Raw genomic sequence first — 17,281 nt, 5'->3', positions numbered from 1 at the left:
CTCAGCCCCAAGGAGCTTGAGAAATCTCTCTCTGTCTCTCTCTCTCTCTTTGTCTCTCTCTCTTTGTCTCCCTTTTTTTCTCTCTTTCTCTCCTTCTCTCTCTCTCTCTTTCTCCCTCTGTCTCTCTCTCTCTTACTCTCCTTCTCTCTTTCTCCTTCTCTTTCATTCTTTCTCTCCCTCTCTTTCTGTCTCTGTCTCTTTCTTTGTCTCTCTCCCTCTCTCCTCTCTCTCCCCTTTCTCTTTCATTCTTTCTCTTTCATTCTCTCTCTGTCTCTCTTTGTCTCTCTCCCTCTCCCTTTCTCTCCTCTCTCCCTTTCTCTCTCTGTCTGTATCTCTTTCTCTCTCTCCCTCTCTCTCTCCCCTTTCTCTCCCCTCTCTCTCCCCCTTTCTCTCTTTCATTCTTTCTTTCTTTTTCTCTCTCCCTCTCTTTCTTTCTCTTTCCCTCTCTCTTTCCTTCTCTCCCTCCCTCCCTCTTCTCTTTCTCTCTCCCTCTCTTTTCTCTCTCTCTCTCTCTCTATCTTGTGGAGGCGGTGAAGGTGAAAAATGGGCCATTTTTGCCTGGTTTTTTTGCCTCTTCTAACCCCACCCCACCTCCACAAGCATTCTGCAGGCTAAAACCAGGCAAAATGGCTCGTTTTTGGCCAAAAACGGGCCATTTTTGCCTGGTTTTTTGCCTCTTCTAGCTCCCCCCCGCCCCCACAAGCATTCTGCAGGCTAAAATTGTTGAGCTTTTGAACCTTTTGGTTCCAGCCTGCAGGTCTCCCGAAGGCAAGTCCTACGCTCTGCTGAAGGGTGGGTTGGGTGATGTGGGCAGAGCAACCTCGTGGTGCTCCATGGGCCGGATTAATTAGTTCAGCGGGCCGCATGCGGCCCGCAGGCTGTAGTTTGAGGACCCATGTCTTAGCAATTTCGAGCATGCTGCATCCCTCTGAAAGACTTTTTACCATTTTTGACTTTCCAGAGTCAGTTAAATCTCTTTTTTGGCCCATTTTGCTGTGGACAAGCCGCCTCTCATGTGGACCTTTCGAACAGCTGGTATCCTCCTCCCCTCCAGTCCCATGAGTGGCGAGACCGGCTGGGGCTCGACAGAAGCTGCCTAATAATTATGTACACCTTGATATAGGGCAAGGGTGTCAAACTGGCGGCCAATGGGCCGAATGCATCATGTGCAGACCATGCCCACCCTGGCTTCAAAGCAAAAAAGTGTCACAATACATCACAATATGTCACGTGATGTGAGCAAGTTTGACACCCGTGATATAGGGTATTGATCTCCTTAGGCCATACCCTCCTTCATTACACAAATACACATCACCTGATATGCTTATATCTACTAAGCATTCAAGTTTATACAGCTTAGAGGTGGAAAACATGCATAAAAATGATGATATAGTCAAAATGCTCAGTAGCCTAATAATTGTGCGCACTGTATATGGAGCTGCCCATGAAAAACATTTGGAAATTTCATCTGGTGCGGTATATAGTTTTGTGGGTAATAAATGGTGCCAGATATATGGCACACATAATACCTGTGTGAGCTGCATTGGCTTCTGGGTGCAATTCAAGGTGTTGGTGGTCACCTTTAAAGCCCTACATGGCTTGGGACTGGGTTACCTGGGGGATCACCTTTTTCTAAATGTATCTATCTGTCCAACCTAATACAGCAAAATGTGCATGCTGCAGATCCTGTGAGTGAGAGTGTCAAACTAGCGGGGACCAAAAGCCAAACTTTTTCTGCAATGGCCCCTGCTCTATGGAACATCCTCACTTTAGAAGATAGAATGGCTTTCTTTTATATTGTTTATTCTAAGTGGTGTCTTGAATAAGTTTTGTAAATATTTATAAAATGCTGTTTAATTTGATGATTTGTTTAAACATCAAATCAAAGTCATTTTATGGATAATTATTAGATTTTTATCCTGCCTTTCTCATGTATCTCAAGGTGGCAAACATATCTAATACAGGTAGTCCTTGACTTGCAACCACAATGGAGCCCAACATTTCTATTGGTAAGCAAGACAATTGTCAAGTGAGTTGTGCCCAGTGGTGGGATTCAGCCAGTTCGCACCACTTCGGGAGAACCGATTGTTAAACTTTCTGACCAGTTTGGCAAACTGGTTGTTGGAAGAAATTATTAGGGCAGAGAACCGGTTGTTAAATTACTTGAATCCCACCACTGGTTGTGCCCCATTTTACAACAGTTTTTTGCCAGTTATTAAGTGAATCACTGCAGTTGTTAAGTGAATCATGTGGTTAAGTGAATCTGGCTCCCCCCATTGACTTCATTATTGGAAGCCAGCTGGGAAGGCTAAAAATGATAATCACCTGACCCCATGCTAGTTGTCAAGTGCCCCAATTTTGATCACATGACCATCGGGATGCTGCAACAACCTTAAGTGTGAAAACTGGTCATGAGTTACTTTTTTCAGTTCCACTGTAACTTCGAACAGCACTAAACAAATTCTTATAATTTGATGACTACCTGTACTGTACTGTTGTCTTCTATTTTTTCTGAAACAACCTTGTAAGGAGAGCTGAGAATGACTCGCCCAAAGACTCCTTTCATATCTAAGGGAAGCCTAGAACTTGATCTACTCAAGTCTCCTTGGTTTCTAGGCCAGCACCATAACCACACCACCAAACTGGCTCTCGAATTGGACTAGATTGAACATCAAACCAGAAATCTTTGAAGTTTATTTCACTGATTTTTTTAAATATAGTACTTATATTCTTCTGCCAAAACAGATTTTTAAAATTTAAATACTTTAAATATGTGGCAACTAGTTACCTCTTGATTTCAGGGAAACTTTTCTCTCATATTCCTGCTCCATCTCAGTTAGTGTAGTAAAATGTAAGCATACCAGCATTCTTATTTTACTAGCATTCCTATAATTGCTTAACAATGCTTTCCATTTATGTGAGCCAACTTCAGTTTTATATAATACTTCAATATGCAATCTCCAGTGAAGGAATACCGTAGTCTACTGATCTGATAGAAAGGGGGGGAAATGAAATTTCCAAATTCTGCAAATGAAGTAATTTGTGAAAGCATAGAAAAAGATGCTGACTTGATGCCACACAATCAACATTTTATACTAGCTCTACTATTCTGGAATCAGGCATGATACATTGAAAGATGACAGAACTTAAAATGCAATGGCACAAACATTTGAAATTTTTGGATGCTTCAAATATGACTTAATCTGACAAACAGAACACCACTTGCTTCCATTTTGTTGGTGTAACGTGATTCCTGATTGTGGACCCTGATAAAATGAAGTTCAGAGTACAGCAGTCTGGCATAAACTGCAATGATGAAAAATGTGAAATTGTCATCCAATCCGGGATCCAAAGTGTCTGCGGTGCATACTTTGGATTCATGAGATTTTCTTTGTGATGTAAGGGTGTAAGTTCCTCCTCCCCTCCACCCCACCCCCAATTATCTTTAGTTTCCATGCATCGTTTTTGTCAATCCTTTGATTTTTAAGGTTGGTTGTTTTTTTTAGCCAATTACTGATTATTCTCTGCTTTTTCACGAAAATTATGCAGTATCTATAATCAGGATATCCATCAACGTTTGATTAGCGGTTTACTTTCCCCGTTAGAGGTTTACTGACTTCCCTTCAACGAAACATTCCTTTTATTGTTCGTCTCCCCGCAAATTGGAGATAAGGCGTTACACAGATTTTGGCTCCCTCCCCCACTTTTATTAGTCTCTTGGAAAATGGAAAGACGACGAATCGGAGGCCCGCCATGGCAGCTGCGACACGTACGCGGCCGTGCTTCCTTAACGAGGGCCGTTTGCTTACGCCTTACACAAATGTAATTCCTAGCAAGGAAACGCTGATAGGGCTGCAGTGAGACGCCGCAGGAAAAGAGTTTTTTTTCCTGGAGCGGATGGGCGTCTCCGCTATTTCGGCTAAGCCTCGCCCACTGGCAACTCCAACCAATGGCTGCTCGCGAGCCGCGCAGAAGCGTGTGTAACCAGCCTCGCTTTAACACTCGTGTTCCCCTCGCCGCCATCGCGATACCTCTTGCTTCGGTAGCTGACGGGTCTTTTGCGCGGCTCTTCGCTTCGAGGCCTATTTTGGTGAGTGCTTTTGATCGGAGCGCGCTCGGGTTCTTGAGGGAGGAGAGGGTGCCGGGGTGAGGCTTAGCGAAGAAAGCGGAGACAAAAGGCTTTCTTGAAGGAGAGGAAGGAAAGGCGCAGGGAAAGAAAGGAGAGACGCTTCACAAAATGGCGGTTGCCCAGAAAGAACTACTGGGCCCTTGCGCGCATGCGCTGGTTTTGAAACTCGTTTTTCACTGTCTTGCGCCTAACGGACGGTGAGGAAGGACGCGCCGCTGTGAGCAACGGGGTAAGTTTCATGAGCCTGGTAACCTGCGGTGAGAGCGGGGTGCGGAGGAAGAATCCCGTTTACCCCGAGCAGGGCGGCGAGGGAGCGGACTTAGCGCATGCTTAGTTGGGGTTTTCTCTGGAACGTGAGCCGCGCTCCACTCGCCTTCCCGCATTCTGTTCGGACCACGTGCTCGTGGCCATTTTACCGGGAGGGGGGGAATTCGTTGGGAGGGAAAATGCCGCTAAGGCAGTCCCTTAACCGTAGCGGTACTTTATTCCCTTACCCTGTTACGCAAGAAGATTAAATACAGTTTTCATTTCTTATTGGAAACCATGCAATGGGGCAGGCTGCTTTACAGTTACTTTTGTCATCCTTATCTGACAAAAGCAGCATCGGATTCTCATAATTTTTTTTTTATGATCATAGATAGATTTTATCATATTAATTTATTATAGGACTCTCTTATTAGTTTTATTGTTTTTATATGAGGTTTTATATTCTGTAAGTCGCCTTGAGTCGCCATGTGCGAATAGGCGGCAATATAAATTCTATAAATAAATAAATAAAATAAACGGCCCCTATTGGGGATCATTAAGATTTTAACCAAATCCTGGTTATATTGTATTTAGATGGGAGCCTCCAGATACAAGTACTGATATAAATATTTTAAGTTCTTTTTCAACAGGAAATATTATATGCCTCACAACTTTATGAATGTAACAATACCATGGCGGCTGTAAATAAGCAGCTGGTGCTTATAAAGGAGACAGGTTTGATAATGATACCTTAAATCCCAGTTTACAGGATGAAATATTGTAGTTGGCCTGAAAGACCAAGGCATCCTCACAAGGAAAATAGCACAGACCCTCAATTTTCCAGAGATGAAAAAGCATGACATACGTTATCAAAGGAGGTGTACACATTTTATAAATGAAAAATAAAACGTAATTGGTGAACAAATTATCCCTGTATTCAAAAACTGGCATTGGAAAAGACATAACAGGAAAAGGTTTTTCAAGACTTTTTCAGCAACTTTTACAGGTCTACATGGTTTATCAGAGAGTGCTTTTGATATGGAGAAATGGGAATCTTTCTGCTTTTGTGATGAAATCAAAGAATTCTTGCGTAACAATACAGTAGCTAACTGCACTGTGATGGTCTATTCATTAGCTTTGCTTCATTTGGACACGTGTTACCTCTTGCATCCTCCTGTATCCATTCGATTCTAAAATAATAAAAGGAATGTAACATAAAAATAGACTGTCTAGTAAATACCAATTAATATTGCCTTTTCCACAATAAGGAGGGAGATCTATGTTTAACTCTTGCCCTGAAAGAATAATAGATGCTCCTTGCTTACTTTGAAATCCACAAAATATGTGATTTTAAAAATATTTTGCATATATTTAGATTTTTAAAGTACCAAGTATTATCTCCAAAAAGAACCCCTATATATTTCTGCTATAGGTAGTAAGATTTAGTGAAACAGCCTTTTAAATGTATATAATTAAGAAGCTATGTTCCATCCCTTCCTCAAAGTAAACATTGAGAGGTATAAATAAGAAAAAGGAATCCTGCCTACAGGCATTCATCATCCTCTGCAAGTGACTACCTTAGGAAAGATAACAGAAACACTTCCTAATTTTATAGCACTAAAATACAAAGATCTTTAAGGCTTTCATTTGGATATAAATTATTAATTGTAGTAGGTTACTTAGAAATATAAACTGTCAGGGGAAAAAAGTGCACAAAACAGTTCAAATTGGAAAAAGTTACATCCTTGTAAGAAAATTTCAAATTGGAAATGACCCCAATTAAAGATTTTAAAAAAACCTTTACTGTATAGTTTCGGGTTCAGATTACAAATACCTAGTCAGATGTTTGGAAAATCAATTTTTAAATCTTTTTCTAAACTTTTAAATCTGAATTTTTTAATAATTCTAAACAATAGAATATCCTTCTGAGCAATAATCTGTTAAAAGCTTGTATCTATTAGTGTATGCATGTTTACTGAATTTGTTACTCCTATAAGCTACTTAAAAGTTACAGTAATTGAAGCAGCATAGAACTATTTTAACAAGTGTGGATTTTGCCCTTATGTGTATATCCTTGCATTTTCTCAGAATTAAAGATTCTTTTGCTTACAGATCACTTAGAAAATGGCGTCAGATGAAGGAAAGCTCTTCATTGGAGGACTCAGTTTTGACACCAATGAACAAAATTTGGAGCAATTGTTCTCGCCCTATGGTGACATTGCAGAAGGTGAGAATGTTTCAGACATATTAGATTGCACAATATCACATACATTTCATTCATTACTGATATTAGATGTAATATCAGTAACATGTACTGTGATGCAATGCATAAAATAGCGGTTCAGTAGAGGTGTGGACAAAACTTGTTATAAATGACAATCATGGTTTGTTTTAATATGACTGCAATTAATTAGCTAAAAAAAGATGTAGCATGCCATTCAATAGTTAACTCTAAAATCATAATCAACCATCCATTCCTAGTGATACAAAAAATTCAATTATTATTATATCCTTAATTTAAGCCTTGACATAGTATTGTTTTACTTTTGAGGTAATTTTGCCTCAAACAATCCTAAACAATTTGCTTTTTTATTACTTTTATTTGAATTGTCTTAATTTAAAACCATATAAAAGCATACACATAATTGTAAGGATTTATTTCATATTATGGAAAACTTCCTCTGATGAGTGGTAAGCTAGTTACTTTAATGTGTAAGGACTAAGATACTGTTAATAAATTTTACTTTTATGGTAATCAATTGAACAAAGTTTTAATGTAGGAGATAAGGCAGAGCCTGAGGGCAGGGTCATCTGTTTGGAGTTGTTACATTCCCACAAAAGACCTAAGTCCAACCCTCTGAGTTCTGTTGACCCTTCTCTAACACCAGTTTGGTTTGACTGTTAATAGATCAGTTTATTTTGTATAAATTGCATGAAATAAACTTCTAGCACATTGAACTCTACTCCTTCTGTGATCTAAGTTAGCATGCTTCTTTTTATAATCTCAAGTGGTTGTGGTGAAAGACAGAGAGACCCAGCGATCCAGGGGATTTGGTTTTATTACCTATTGCCGTCCTGAAGATGCCAAGGATGCCATGCGAGCCATGAATGGAGAGGTGAGAACTTTAGTTCTCTATCAAGATGACTATCAAGATGCTTGAAGTGAAGTTTCATGCTTTGCTATTTCCCAGCATACTTGTCCTTTAATATAGATTTATAATTGTATTATTACATTATGTTCCCTCCAGTCCTGTATCTGTCCACTTACACAACTATCTCTACTCATAGTAGATACCATTGTATCAAACTTCTGGAATCCTAGAGTTCAAAAGTACTTCAGAAGTCATCTAATCCAACCATTTTAATTTCTTTTGTTAAAGCAGTGCCTCATAGGAAAACAGTGTCTTCTAAACTCTATAATAGTAAAAAGGAAATAAAGTGCTTTAACTTTCATAGCGAATGCATACATTTTAAGTTTTTTTCACAGAATCTTGTTAACTTCAGGTTGAAAATAGACTTTTAATTTGCATAATATTGTTACCAGGCCTGCAAAAAACAATTCAAAATTAATGTCATGTAATGGGTGAATAACAATACTAGCTCCATAAAACAGTTCATCATAATTATTGTAATTTCCCTTAACCTAATGTGCACAGTTAGCTGAAAGTTACAACAAACAAATCCTGACTATTTAAGACACTTTTTCCGCAGATAATTGTTGCATTATTGATATTTAAATATTTCTGAGGTGTGGACTGAATCTGAATACTTATCGGCTTAGCTTAGAGAAGGCAAATTGTTTCTGGAAGCAAGTGTAGATAGGCTGCAGAAAGTTAGAATATAATTTACTGGTTGTATTTGTTCAGGGCATTATGTATTATATATTAGAGAGTTTGTTCCTCTTCTCAAGCTGTAAAATGGAGAAATGCAGTCTGCAATTGAACAACCCTTAGAGCCCCTGCAAAAATTGCTATCAAATTGGGCTTGTGTCAAGAAAAGGAACAAGCATGCTATAATCAAATGTAGTATTTGACTTAACTATACCCATATCATCACAGGCAGCTTCCTTTTGGCAGTAGATACAATTGTATCAAATAATAATCTCATTTGATTCTTTCATATAAGTCTGTGGATGGACGTCAGATCAGAGTTGACCAGGCTGGAAAATCCTCCCGTGGCTCTTCTGGAGGCAGAGGGCGTGGACGTGGATTTTCTAGAGGTGAAGCTTTCCTACAATATTAAACTTGCCCTTTTATCATAACCTCCACTGCATTGAAATGATAATATTTAACAGATACTTTTATCTTTACAATAGGAGGCGGTGGATATGGAGGTGGCCGTTATGACAACCGAAGTGGTGGATATGGTGGATCCAGAGACTATTATGGCAGCAGGTAAGCTTTTTTAGAGGCAAATTGTGATCTTTATACAGATTGGGTATGGAAAACAGATCTACAAAATACTCCATGCCTCAACTGAAACATACATACATACATATTGGTTCAATAAACAGAACAAAGTAGGAATGTTCTGGGCCAAATCCAGATTGAGAGATGATTATTCCAGGCAGAAGTAGTTTGGAGGACAGTGAAAAAATTGGGAAAAGCCAAGGATATCAGCAGTCTATAAGGAGGGGGGGAGCATTGGGAATTGGGTGTGGGCAGGCCAGCAGGGTATTGCATGCTGGAAAAGTCTATTCTTGTACACATGGACCAATCCTTTGACAACCGGGGGGGGCGGGGGTGTCAGTAGAAAAATGCCATGCTGGGAGCTGCTGATGAGGGGAGAGCATTGCACACCAGTCCCCCTACTTCCTCTGTAAAATATTTCAAGAGCCCACTAGACATTTTCTATTTCATTCCTAGCAATGACAATTTTTTAAAATGAGTTGTGATTTTATAAATTATACAGCAAAGCATATGTTAGAAACAGCTGCTTGCTACCTCCAGCAGTTCTACTCTATCTTATTGTCACTCATGATACTTAGCTTTGCTTCAGATTAATTTTAGTTTAAAGTGTCTTCAGGTGGATTGCTGTTCTTTTTCCATCGTAAGCATTTGGGAGTTAATTTTACTTTAAATTTAATGTGAGAACTGTTGGTGCTGTGTGCTCACCTGCTGTTAATAACATACTGTGTCTTATAGAAATTGAAAATAATATGCCATTTTAAATCACTTGCAATAGTTGGGTACAAAATTATAATTGAATGGATATGCTGTATTTGTCCTGTAGTATAGCTTGGTTGAATTGGTGGTGGGGGGAATACTCAAAATTCTTTTTGCCCTAAATGGATATAAACATTTAGTAGATGTTGGCAAGGTTATATTAATATATTAAATAATCTTAGCAAGACCAAGTCACTGCAGATGTTTGGATCTGAAAATATCACATCTTTTACCTTGGCTGGGATAGCACTTCCCCCTTCAATCATAATTTGAAAGTCATCTTGGACTTAGCTACTTCATGGGCAGGTTGCAGCTGTGGCCAGGAAGAATTTTGCATAGCTTGATCTGGTGTGCCAGTTGTGCCCGTCAGTCAACCACTCTTTTATCACCTGGTCACTTCATGGCTTTTTTACTGCAATGTGCTTATATATGTGGCTGGCCTTGAAGACCATGCAGAAGTTATAACTGATCCTGAATGCAGTCAGGTGGACAATGGTAGGCATGCCTTGGTATGGTCTTGCAAAACATCTCTGCTTCAATCAAGCATCTCTCTTAGTGGGATAGCATGGTAGTAACCAAATAACCTCTGGGAAAAATGCAGTTGCTTTAAGTGGTTCTGGACAGGTGTTAATTGTCTGCCTGTCTGTATTCCAGATCATGTTCACTCTACATCAGTTCCTCCACTTAGTACTACAACAAATGAAAAAAATAACAGTCTGAGGAAGTACATAATTAATATGTGCATCAAAATAGTTGGCCTATCCCATAATAATTGATATTGGATGATAATGGTAATATATATCCAAAATCACGCAACTATCATTTGCGCATAGAAGATAAAGCAAATTTTTATATGCACATAATGAGTTTTGCTCTTTGTATTCGTATTTGCACAATTTTAACTGATCCAGCACTGGACTAAATCAGTCTTGTGCTTTTCTTTCAGAAATCAGGGAGGCTATGGGGACCGTTACTCTGGAAGCTCTTACAGAGACAATTATGATAATTAGGTAAGTATGTTTCTTTAGTATGTTCAAGTAGGCTTAAGAAGTCTCTGTTCCTGTTATGTAGTAGGTAGTAAAACAGTACTTAGCTTTCTAAATGCCTATTACTTTGCCAGCAGAATACAACCTAAATGAACTGTCTTGCTGAAGAAAAACAGTGGGACAGTTCAACATCTTAACAAATTGATTCTAAAAGGAACTATTGAGCAAGTCTATAAAAATTCTGACTGCATTCTTTGCGCACAGAAACATCCTCTGGACTATTTTGATAAATAAACCACCACGTACCTCTTAGAGCCATGCATTTTTGAAAGGGAAAAAAAGTTTGCAAACATGGCCCTTAAAGGAAACTTTACTCACCCCCCTCCCCTTCCTCATGCTCCTTCTCAGGTTAGTTGACAGCACCATCACCCAAGGCTGTAAACAATTTGGCCTGGGTTGGGAGGAGGGAGACTAGCTTAGTAAAATGTACCGGTTTCTTCAGTGTGCTTTACAATTTGTACCTGCTTCTCGTTCTCAGCTTGCACCGAGCATAAATCCTTCCTGACTCAAGATCGTCCTTCCAATGGCTGTATTTATAAAGATTTTTGGAGCTTCGCTGAATCTTGTTTAGTTCTCTACCTGTATCTTCCCTTTTTTGTAGTCTTATCACAAGCAGCCCAACAGCTTCTGCTACAGGATGGCCTATTAGATCTTTTTGGAGGAATTTTTTTTAATTTGCTTTTTTTTCCTTTTTCATTTTTTACAGGTGTGTTTAAGCATTTTGAATAATACATTTATTGTTTTTTTCCCCCTGATTTCTTTCAACAAGCCAAGGTGGGGGTGGGGGGGTCTGACCTATATATCACCTATAATCCCCCAGAGCCTGAGCAAGGTGTGAAGATCCTCCTTGTTTTTATAAATGCATTAATACCTTGTAGTTTTGTAAAAGTACTATGATGTAGTGAGGAAGGGGCATGGTGGAAGGCAGCCCCCCCTTGATTATTAAGGGAGACTCGTGTTGATCTTCAGAAACAAATTTATACTGTATGATGTACCTAGAACCTGAAGCTTGCAGAACCTGCAAGTTCTTGAAAAACTGTTTGTTTATATTTTTCTTTTAAACTGGAAGACTCACATGTAATTCAATATTGTACTAAAAGTGGTTAAGGTATTCCTGTATTCAGTTCTTTGGCTTCACGAAGCCTATTAAATGCCCTTCTGAAAATGAATTCTGTTCTTGACATTGTAACACTTCAACTCTTTGCAGTCAAGTTAAGGCTGCAGTAACTACATGGGTACTTGGATAAACAGAAATCTTGATAGAGAACTCCATCACATAAGTGGGCAGGCTACAAGCATAAAGTTTTATAAAATAATTTCATACAGATGTTGCAGCAAAAGCTTGAAAATCAAGCTTTTAGAACTAGAAGGGTTGTTTCTGTGTTACCTTATAGAAGTGTGCAAAATACTTGGTTTGAAACATTTCAGGTGTAAAATTTTGTGAAAGTCTTAACAGGTATTTTGAATTTGAAGTTTGGACTGCATCCCAGATGCTTGAAATGCCTCATTTCTCACATAGATGTTTAACCATAAATTTTTTTTTGCATTGAACCATTTGAAAGTTTTACGGTAAAGTGTTGTTAAAATTTGCATAGAAGACACCATTGTGGCCTTTTTTTAGGATTCCCTGCCAAGTTATGCATTACTTAGATATAGCAAATAAATACATTTTAAAGGTTATCAGAAATGTGAGATTCAATTTAAATATGAAATAATTACGTCTGGTTCCACTTTCCCAGGAACTATCATTTGTTTCTCAGTTTTTTATGCATTAGTTAAAAAGTATGTTAAGTATAAAGGATGATTGTCAGTCACTGTTCATCTTGCCCATTGAGTTTCTCAGAAGTTTTAGTTCCTAAAGTATTTTGTGACAATCACAATGCATACATAGTGGGGCTGTATGCATAATCACTAAAGAACCACCAATATTTCTTAAATGTGGTTTCATTTCAGAGGCACTAGAAGAATTTTTCTAAATACACCACTATTAAAATACCCTTGAATGTATGTTTCTTGCTAAAATATTAGAGCAAAGGACTATTAAAGCAGGATTATAGTCCCTTGCAGAAATCTTTCATCGTCCTTCAAATTAGCAATGTAATTATGCAATATTGAAAGGAAAAAATAATGCAAATTTCCTCAGTATAGTTCATAGCACTGACTATAATTCGGCTGTTCCTGCAGATTCTTAATATTAAGTGTAAAGTATACATCAATCTAAATGGACTCCGGAAAGATAGCCAAGTTAGTCTACTTTTGTTGTATTTTGTGACAAAAGTGGGCTTCTGAACAGGTCTGTTGCTTTTTGAGTCCCAAATCTATCAAAAAAGAACTTGTTGATCCATTGCTGATTTTGTGGTATCAATTTATGTCACAAAATTAATGTGGCACAGGTATAGAAAATGTTAAAAGCATGCAAATACTGAAACTGGAAGAAGCAAGTAATGAAACTGCAAGACTTCATACCAATTATAAAAATTGAAGTATTTTAATACAATAACCCCCATTCTATGGGCCAACATGACCGCATGAATAAAGTCAGATGTCTGAAGAGTGAATAGCACATGTATGTTGATACATGGCTTAACTCCTAACTCCATTATACCTGGTGAAAGTAGTTGGTGATAACAGATGGTGGGACTTGTTACAAGAATTTAATATGCCCACCCAGAAAGGAAACTTCAGGGCCGGGTTTCAAATAATTATATAGTCAATCGTGCATGGATCCATAACATTCAAAGATTGTTATGTTGAGTTGCACATAATGTATTCAGTCAAAGTGCCTACAGATTGACCTATAGCTGAATCTTCCCATGTTCTACATTAAGGCTTGATACCCTATGTAGAGACAACTTCATACAGGTAGTCCTTGACTGATGACCAGAATTTCTATCATTAAGCAAGGTGGCTGTTAAGTTGCACCTAATTTTACCACCTTTTTTGCCAGGGTTGTTAAATCGTAGTGAATCGTCATTAAATCTGGCTACTCCACTGACTGCTTGTCAGAAGCCAGCTGGGAAGGTTGCAAATGGCAATCAAGTGACCCTCGGACACTGCAATTGTGAATGCTAGTTGCCAAGCACCAGAATTTTCCTCATGTGATGGGATGCTGCAATGGTCGTAAGTGTGAGGACTGGCCAATCATTTTCAGTGCCATTGTAACTGGTCACTAAGTGAATGGTTGTAAGTCGAGGGGTATCTAGTTCTAAAGTGAAGTTGCTGATCTTTTTGATTTTTGTCTCTTGAACGCAGAGTTGCCTTGGACTGAGAGCTGGGCAGCAAATAAATTTGATAATAGTGGTCCTGTCCTTAAAGGAACCTGGATGAACATAGCATAATATTTAATATAAATTATCCCTAGGATAATGAGGATTCACCTGGAAGGCTCCGTTATCAAAATATCACACAATGAATACTGAATTAGAATTGTAACCTGGCTTTATTTGGCAGGTGGAAGGGGCACCTCTGGATCCTGGAAGAGAGTTTACCTCAAGGCTGGAGTTGAAAACAGACTTGCTCTTTGGGTACCTCTTGAGCTTCTGTCTTGTGTGTATGTTGATGTGGTCATTCGCAGACTTGAATATTAGATGGTCAAGTCAGCCAGTGTAATAAGTTTGGGGGAAAAGTACTAATTCCATGTTACTATTTGCCACACAAAGCCCTTCTTAACTATGGGTCTTTGGTTATGTTGATCTAATATAGTTAGTCAAATAACCAAATGGCATCCTGACTAATAAGACAAAGCTCATAAAATTTGGAATATATTTTTTTAAGATGGGGCGCTCATCTTTATTAAAATACTTGCTGTGGCTTTAAAGGGTTTTCCTTCAAAAATCTATTTTGCTATTTGTAGAGTTCATCACAACAAATGTGAGGGTTATGATAAAAAGTATTTTCCATTTTTGAGCAAAGAAATGATAAATGCCATAGCTCTCAAATAATTGATCCCAATTCATCCTCTTAAAGAGTTATCCTTCAGTCCCAACCCATCAGTTATAAATATCACTCGTTGGAATGACCTATAGAACAAAGTGATAATAGCTTCTCCAGTGCTGCTGCTTTTATGCCAAGTTTTGTGTCCTGTGGCTTATACATAGTAAGTGGGTCGTATCTGGCCTGTAGCCACCAGCACCACTCTAGATACTGTGTAAATTCATGCAAGCAATAGCTTAATACTGCAGGTAGTCCTCAGCTTACAACCATAATTGGGATCAGAGCTTCTGTTGCTGAGTGATGCAGTTCTTAAGTGTTAGTGCAAATTTATACCTTTACCATGGTCATTCAGTGAATCATGTCATTAGTGAATCTGGTTTCCCCATTAACTTGGAAGCTCCCTGGGAAGGTGGTAAATGGCAATTGTGACCTCAGAACTCTGCAACCATATATAATAAATGCCAGATGCCCAAATTTAGATCATGTGACGGGATGTGATGGTTGTGTGAGGATTGGTCACAAGTTTTTTTTTTTTACTGCCTTTGAACAGTCAAGTAGTCCTAGGTTAAGAACTATCTGTACCTTTATTTTAAAAATCCACAAAAGCAAAAAAGAATAAACATTGCACCCACAGGGATAATACCATGCCACTTGTAATCCTAAAAAGACACTTTCAAGACAATCCCCAGCAACAACAATAACAAAAATCCCTGGTTTACATTCTATTGCATTTTTTTTCTGCAATGTCTGCCAAAAATGTTTTACTCTGATTTTATAGATTTATCGGATGCCATCATACTGTTTACAACTAAGTGATAATACCACAAAGCAAAAGAGGAAAGTTCTTTTGGTCTTAATGCCAAGAACTGTTTTGTTAAAAAAAAATAAGTTTTCCTCTTTTACTTCACAAGTTTTGGATAAACAACAAAAGTAGGATTTCTTCAAAAAAATTTCCCCTAATCTTATTCAGGAAAATTGTATGATGTGGGGATTTTCTTCAGTGTGGAAGCATGAATGAGAAAGCTTATATTCCCTCTATATTGCCTTCTGGTTTCTTTAATTATCAACTATCCAACTAAGGTAATGTACATTATTTTCAGTTGTGGGAAGCTGCCTTTTTTTAGGTTAGATGGAAAAGTGTTTTTAACCACAAGTGTAAGTTAATTTTGGGTGTTGATTGTGATTTTTTTCCATCGTGTAGAGAATTATTTTATGATGCACATTTATTCAACTGAAACAGGACAAATTACAGTTGAAATTACATGTCAGTAAGTAAGTCAGGAAAAGGAAGCTTAGCTTCTGAGGAACAGAGAAAGTCTGCTGAAAGTTGTCTTTTGTAGACTTTGTAGAAACTTTTTTTTTGAAATCTACATTGCAAAATGACATTTGAGTCTACTAATTGGCTGTAGGGGACCAGCTTGGTGTAATTATGTTTTCCTCTCTTCCAAAGGTAGGTGAAAGCTTCAAGACAAAAGTATTATACTTCCTTTCTTTGTCTTTCAGAATGAGCCAGCAGGTGTCAAGTGCGGGAAATCAGGATTCCGGGCAGTTCAAAAGAATATATAGGCTTATTGCATGCTAAAGCTCTTTACAAGAGCTCTGAACTAACAGTCAAAGCGAGTTGGCAGTAGATAACAGTCAACGGAATTCAAGGTGGGCTGGACTTAAATCTGTTGTGGGCGTGAAGGGACTCGAGACTGATGACATGTTTGACCCCTCCCACAAGCTCAGCCTGGTCATCTACAGTGGAAGATCCAAAGAGGAGCTACTGTCACAAAAATCTTTTAAGGATTATATCCTCATAGTGTCCAAATTACAAGGAAGAAGACCAAGAGCTGCATTCCATTGTCCAGAGTACATGAAATAGAATAATGGTTCTAAATCACAGAATACAGATTACAACTGAACATTGACAGGAACAATTTAACAAAGGAATCCAAGTAGTAGTGATTCCTCTTTACTGGATCCTGGCAAGCAGTAATCAGACTCCTTTCTGGCATGCTTTAATGTATTCTCTCCCTGACTGAAAGGTTGAATTTAAAACCCTAAATAGTCCCTTTCAGTGTGATGATTCTATGAATCAATTTTAAAGAAAGGTACTTTTCAGGACAAACACTGGCATATTATTACTAATGTATAGTAATAGTTGGGTTCAGTGGTGCTCAGGCAAGGAAATATTTCGGTTTATATCAAAATTGGGTTTTTTTTTTATCACCTACCAGTAGTGACAAAGCAAGAGTGAGCATTGTATTAAGGTGGCTTCATTTTAAATTACTGAGGTGGGAAGCAGAATGTGTGTGTGTGTGTGTGGATTTTTTAGTGCCCTCAAAATACATTTTGAGCATTAGGACCAGATCGTAAAAGTGTTGCAAGGATATTTATTTTAAAATAAATTTTTTCTAGAAGTCATTCAGCGTCTTTCATTTTGAATTATTTCCTTTCTATTCAGACAATAATGTGGCATTTCAACTTCAGAGATACTTTAAATAAAATTAAATGTGTAGTCCTGTTTCATTAGTGTTTTCAACTTTGAGACTGAGATGGTCCCAGTTCAAATTGTTAAGACTATGTCAGGATCTGGTCAGTGCTGGACCACTCTGACTGCTATTGCTTCACCCATGATGATCTTTCTAACCATCTGCTGGAAAGAGTTTTGTATGACACTCTTGCCCCTCCTCTTCCTCTTTCAGAATTCTCCCTCTAGAAGAAAATACACGTTCAATACATTTGCATCCAAAATGTATGAGTATGGTTTGGCAGTT

General features: G+C 38.3%; 1 protein-coding gene across 2 annotated transcripts; it reads left to right on the top strand.

Annotated features, from left to right (window-relative positions):
• Nucleotides 1-3,719: 3,719 nt before the first annotated feature.
• LOC117675415 (cold-inducible RNA-binding protein-like) lies at nt 3,720-11,755 on the top strand. 2 transcript variants are annotated; one of them, XM_034434006.3, is made up of 7 exons: nt 3,720-4,090; nt 6,488-6,602; nt 7,385-7,491; nt 8,501-8,594; nt 8,691-8,769; nt 10,487-10,550; nt 11,065-11,755. In XM_034434006.3, the coding sequence occupies exons 2-6, from the start codon at nt 6,500-6,502 to the stop codon at nt 10,548-10,550; spliced, it is 447 nt and encodes a 148-aa protein (XP_034289897.1). In that variant the 5' UTR covers nt 3,720-4,090; nt 6,488-6,499; the 3' UTR covers nt 11,065-11,755. The 2 variants fall into 2 exon arrangements, with proteins under 2 accessions (XP_034289897.1, XP_034289898.1); XM_034434007.3 differs by having other exon boundaries at nt 4,037-4,358.
• The last annotated feature ends 5,526 nt before the right edge of the window (nt 11,756-17,281 follow it).

The sequence above is a fragment of the Pantherophis guttatus genome, chromosome 2 (genome assembly GCF_059756535.1).
Source record: "Pantherophis guttatus breed Tessera chromosome 2, ASM5975653v1, whole genome shotgun sequence".
Classification (NCBI taxonomy): Eukaryota; Metazoa; Chordata; class Lepidosauria; order Squamata; family Colubridae; genus Pantherophis; species Pantherophis guttatus.
The sequence above is the reverse complement of the archived record's forward strand: the minus strand, read 5'-3'. Positions and strand labels throughout refer to the sequence as shown.

Bases quoted from the DNA above. Each gene is read 5' to 3' on its own strand.
- LOC117675415 (XM_034434006.3), top strand. From the start codon at position 6,500: ATGGCGTCAGATGAAGGAAAGCTCTTCATTGGAGGACTCAGTTTTGAC. The intron at 6,603-7,384 runs GTGAGAATGTTT...TATAATCTCAAG, and splicing joins CTATGGTGACATTGCAGAAG to TGGTTGTGGTGAAAGACAGA. The intron at 8,595-8,690 runs GTGAAGCTTTCC...TCTTTACAATAG, and splicing joins TGGACGTGGATTTTCTAGAG to GAGGCGGTGGATATGGAGGT.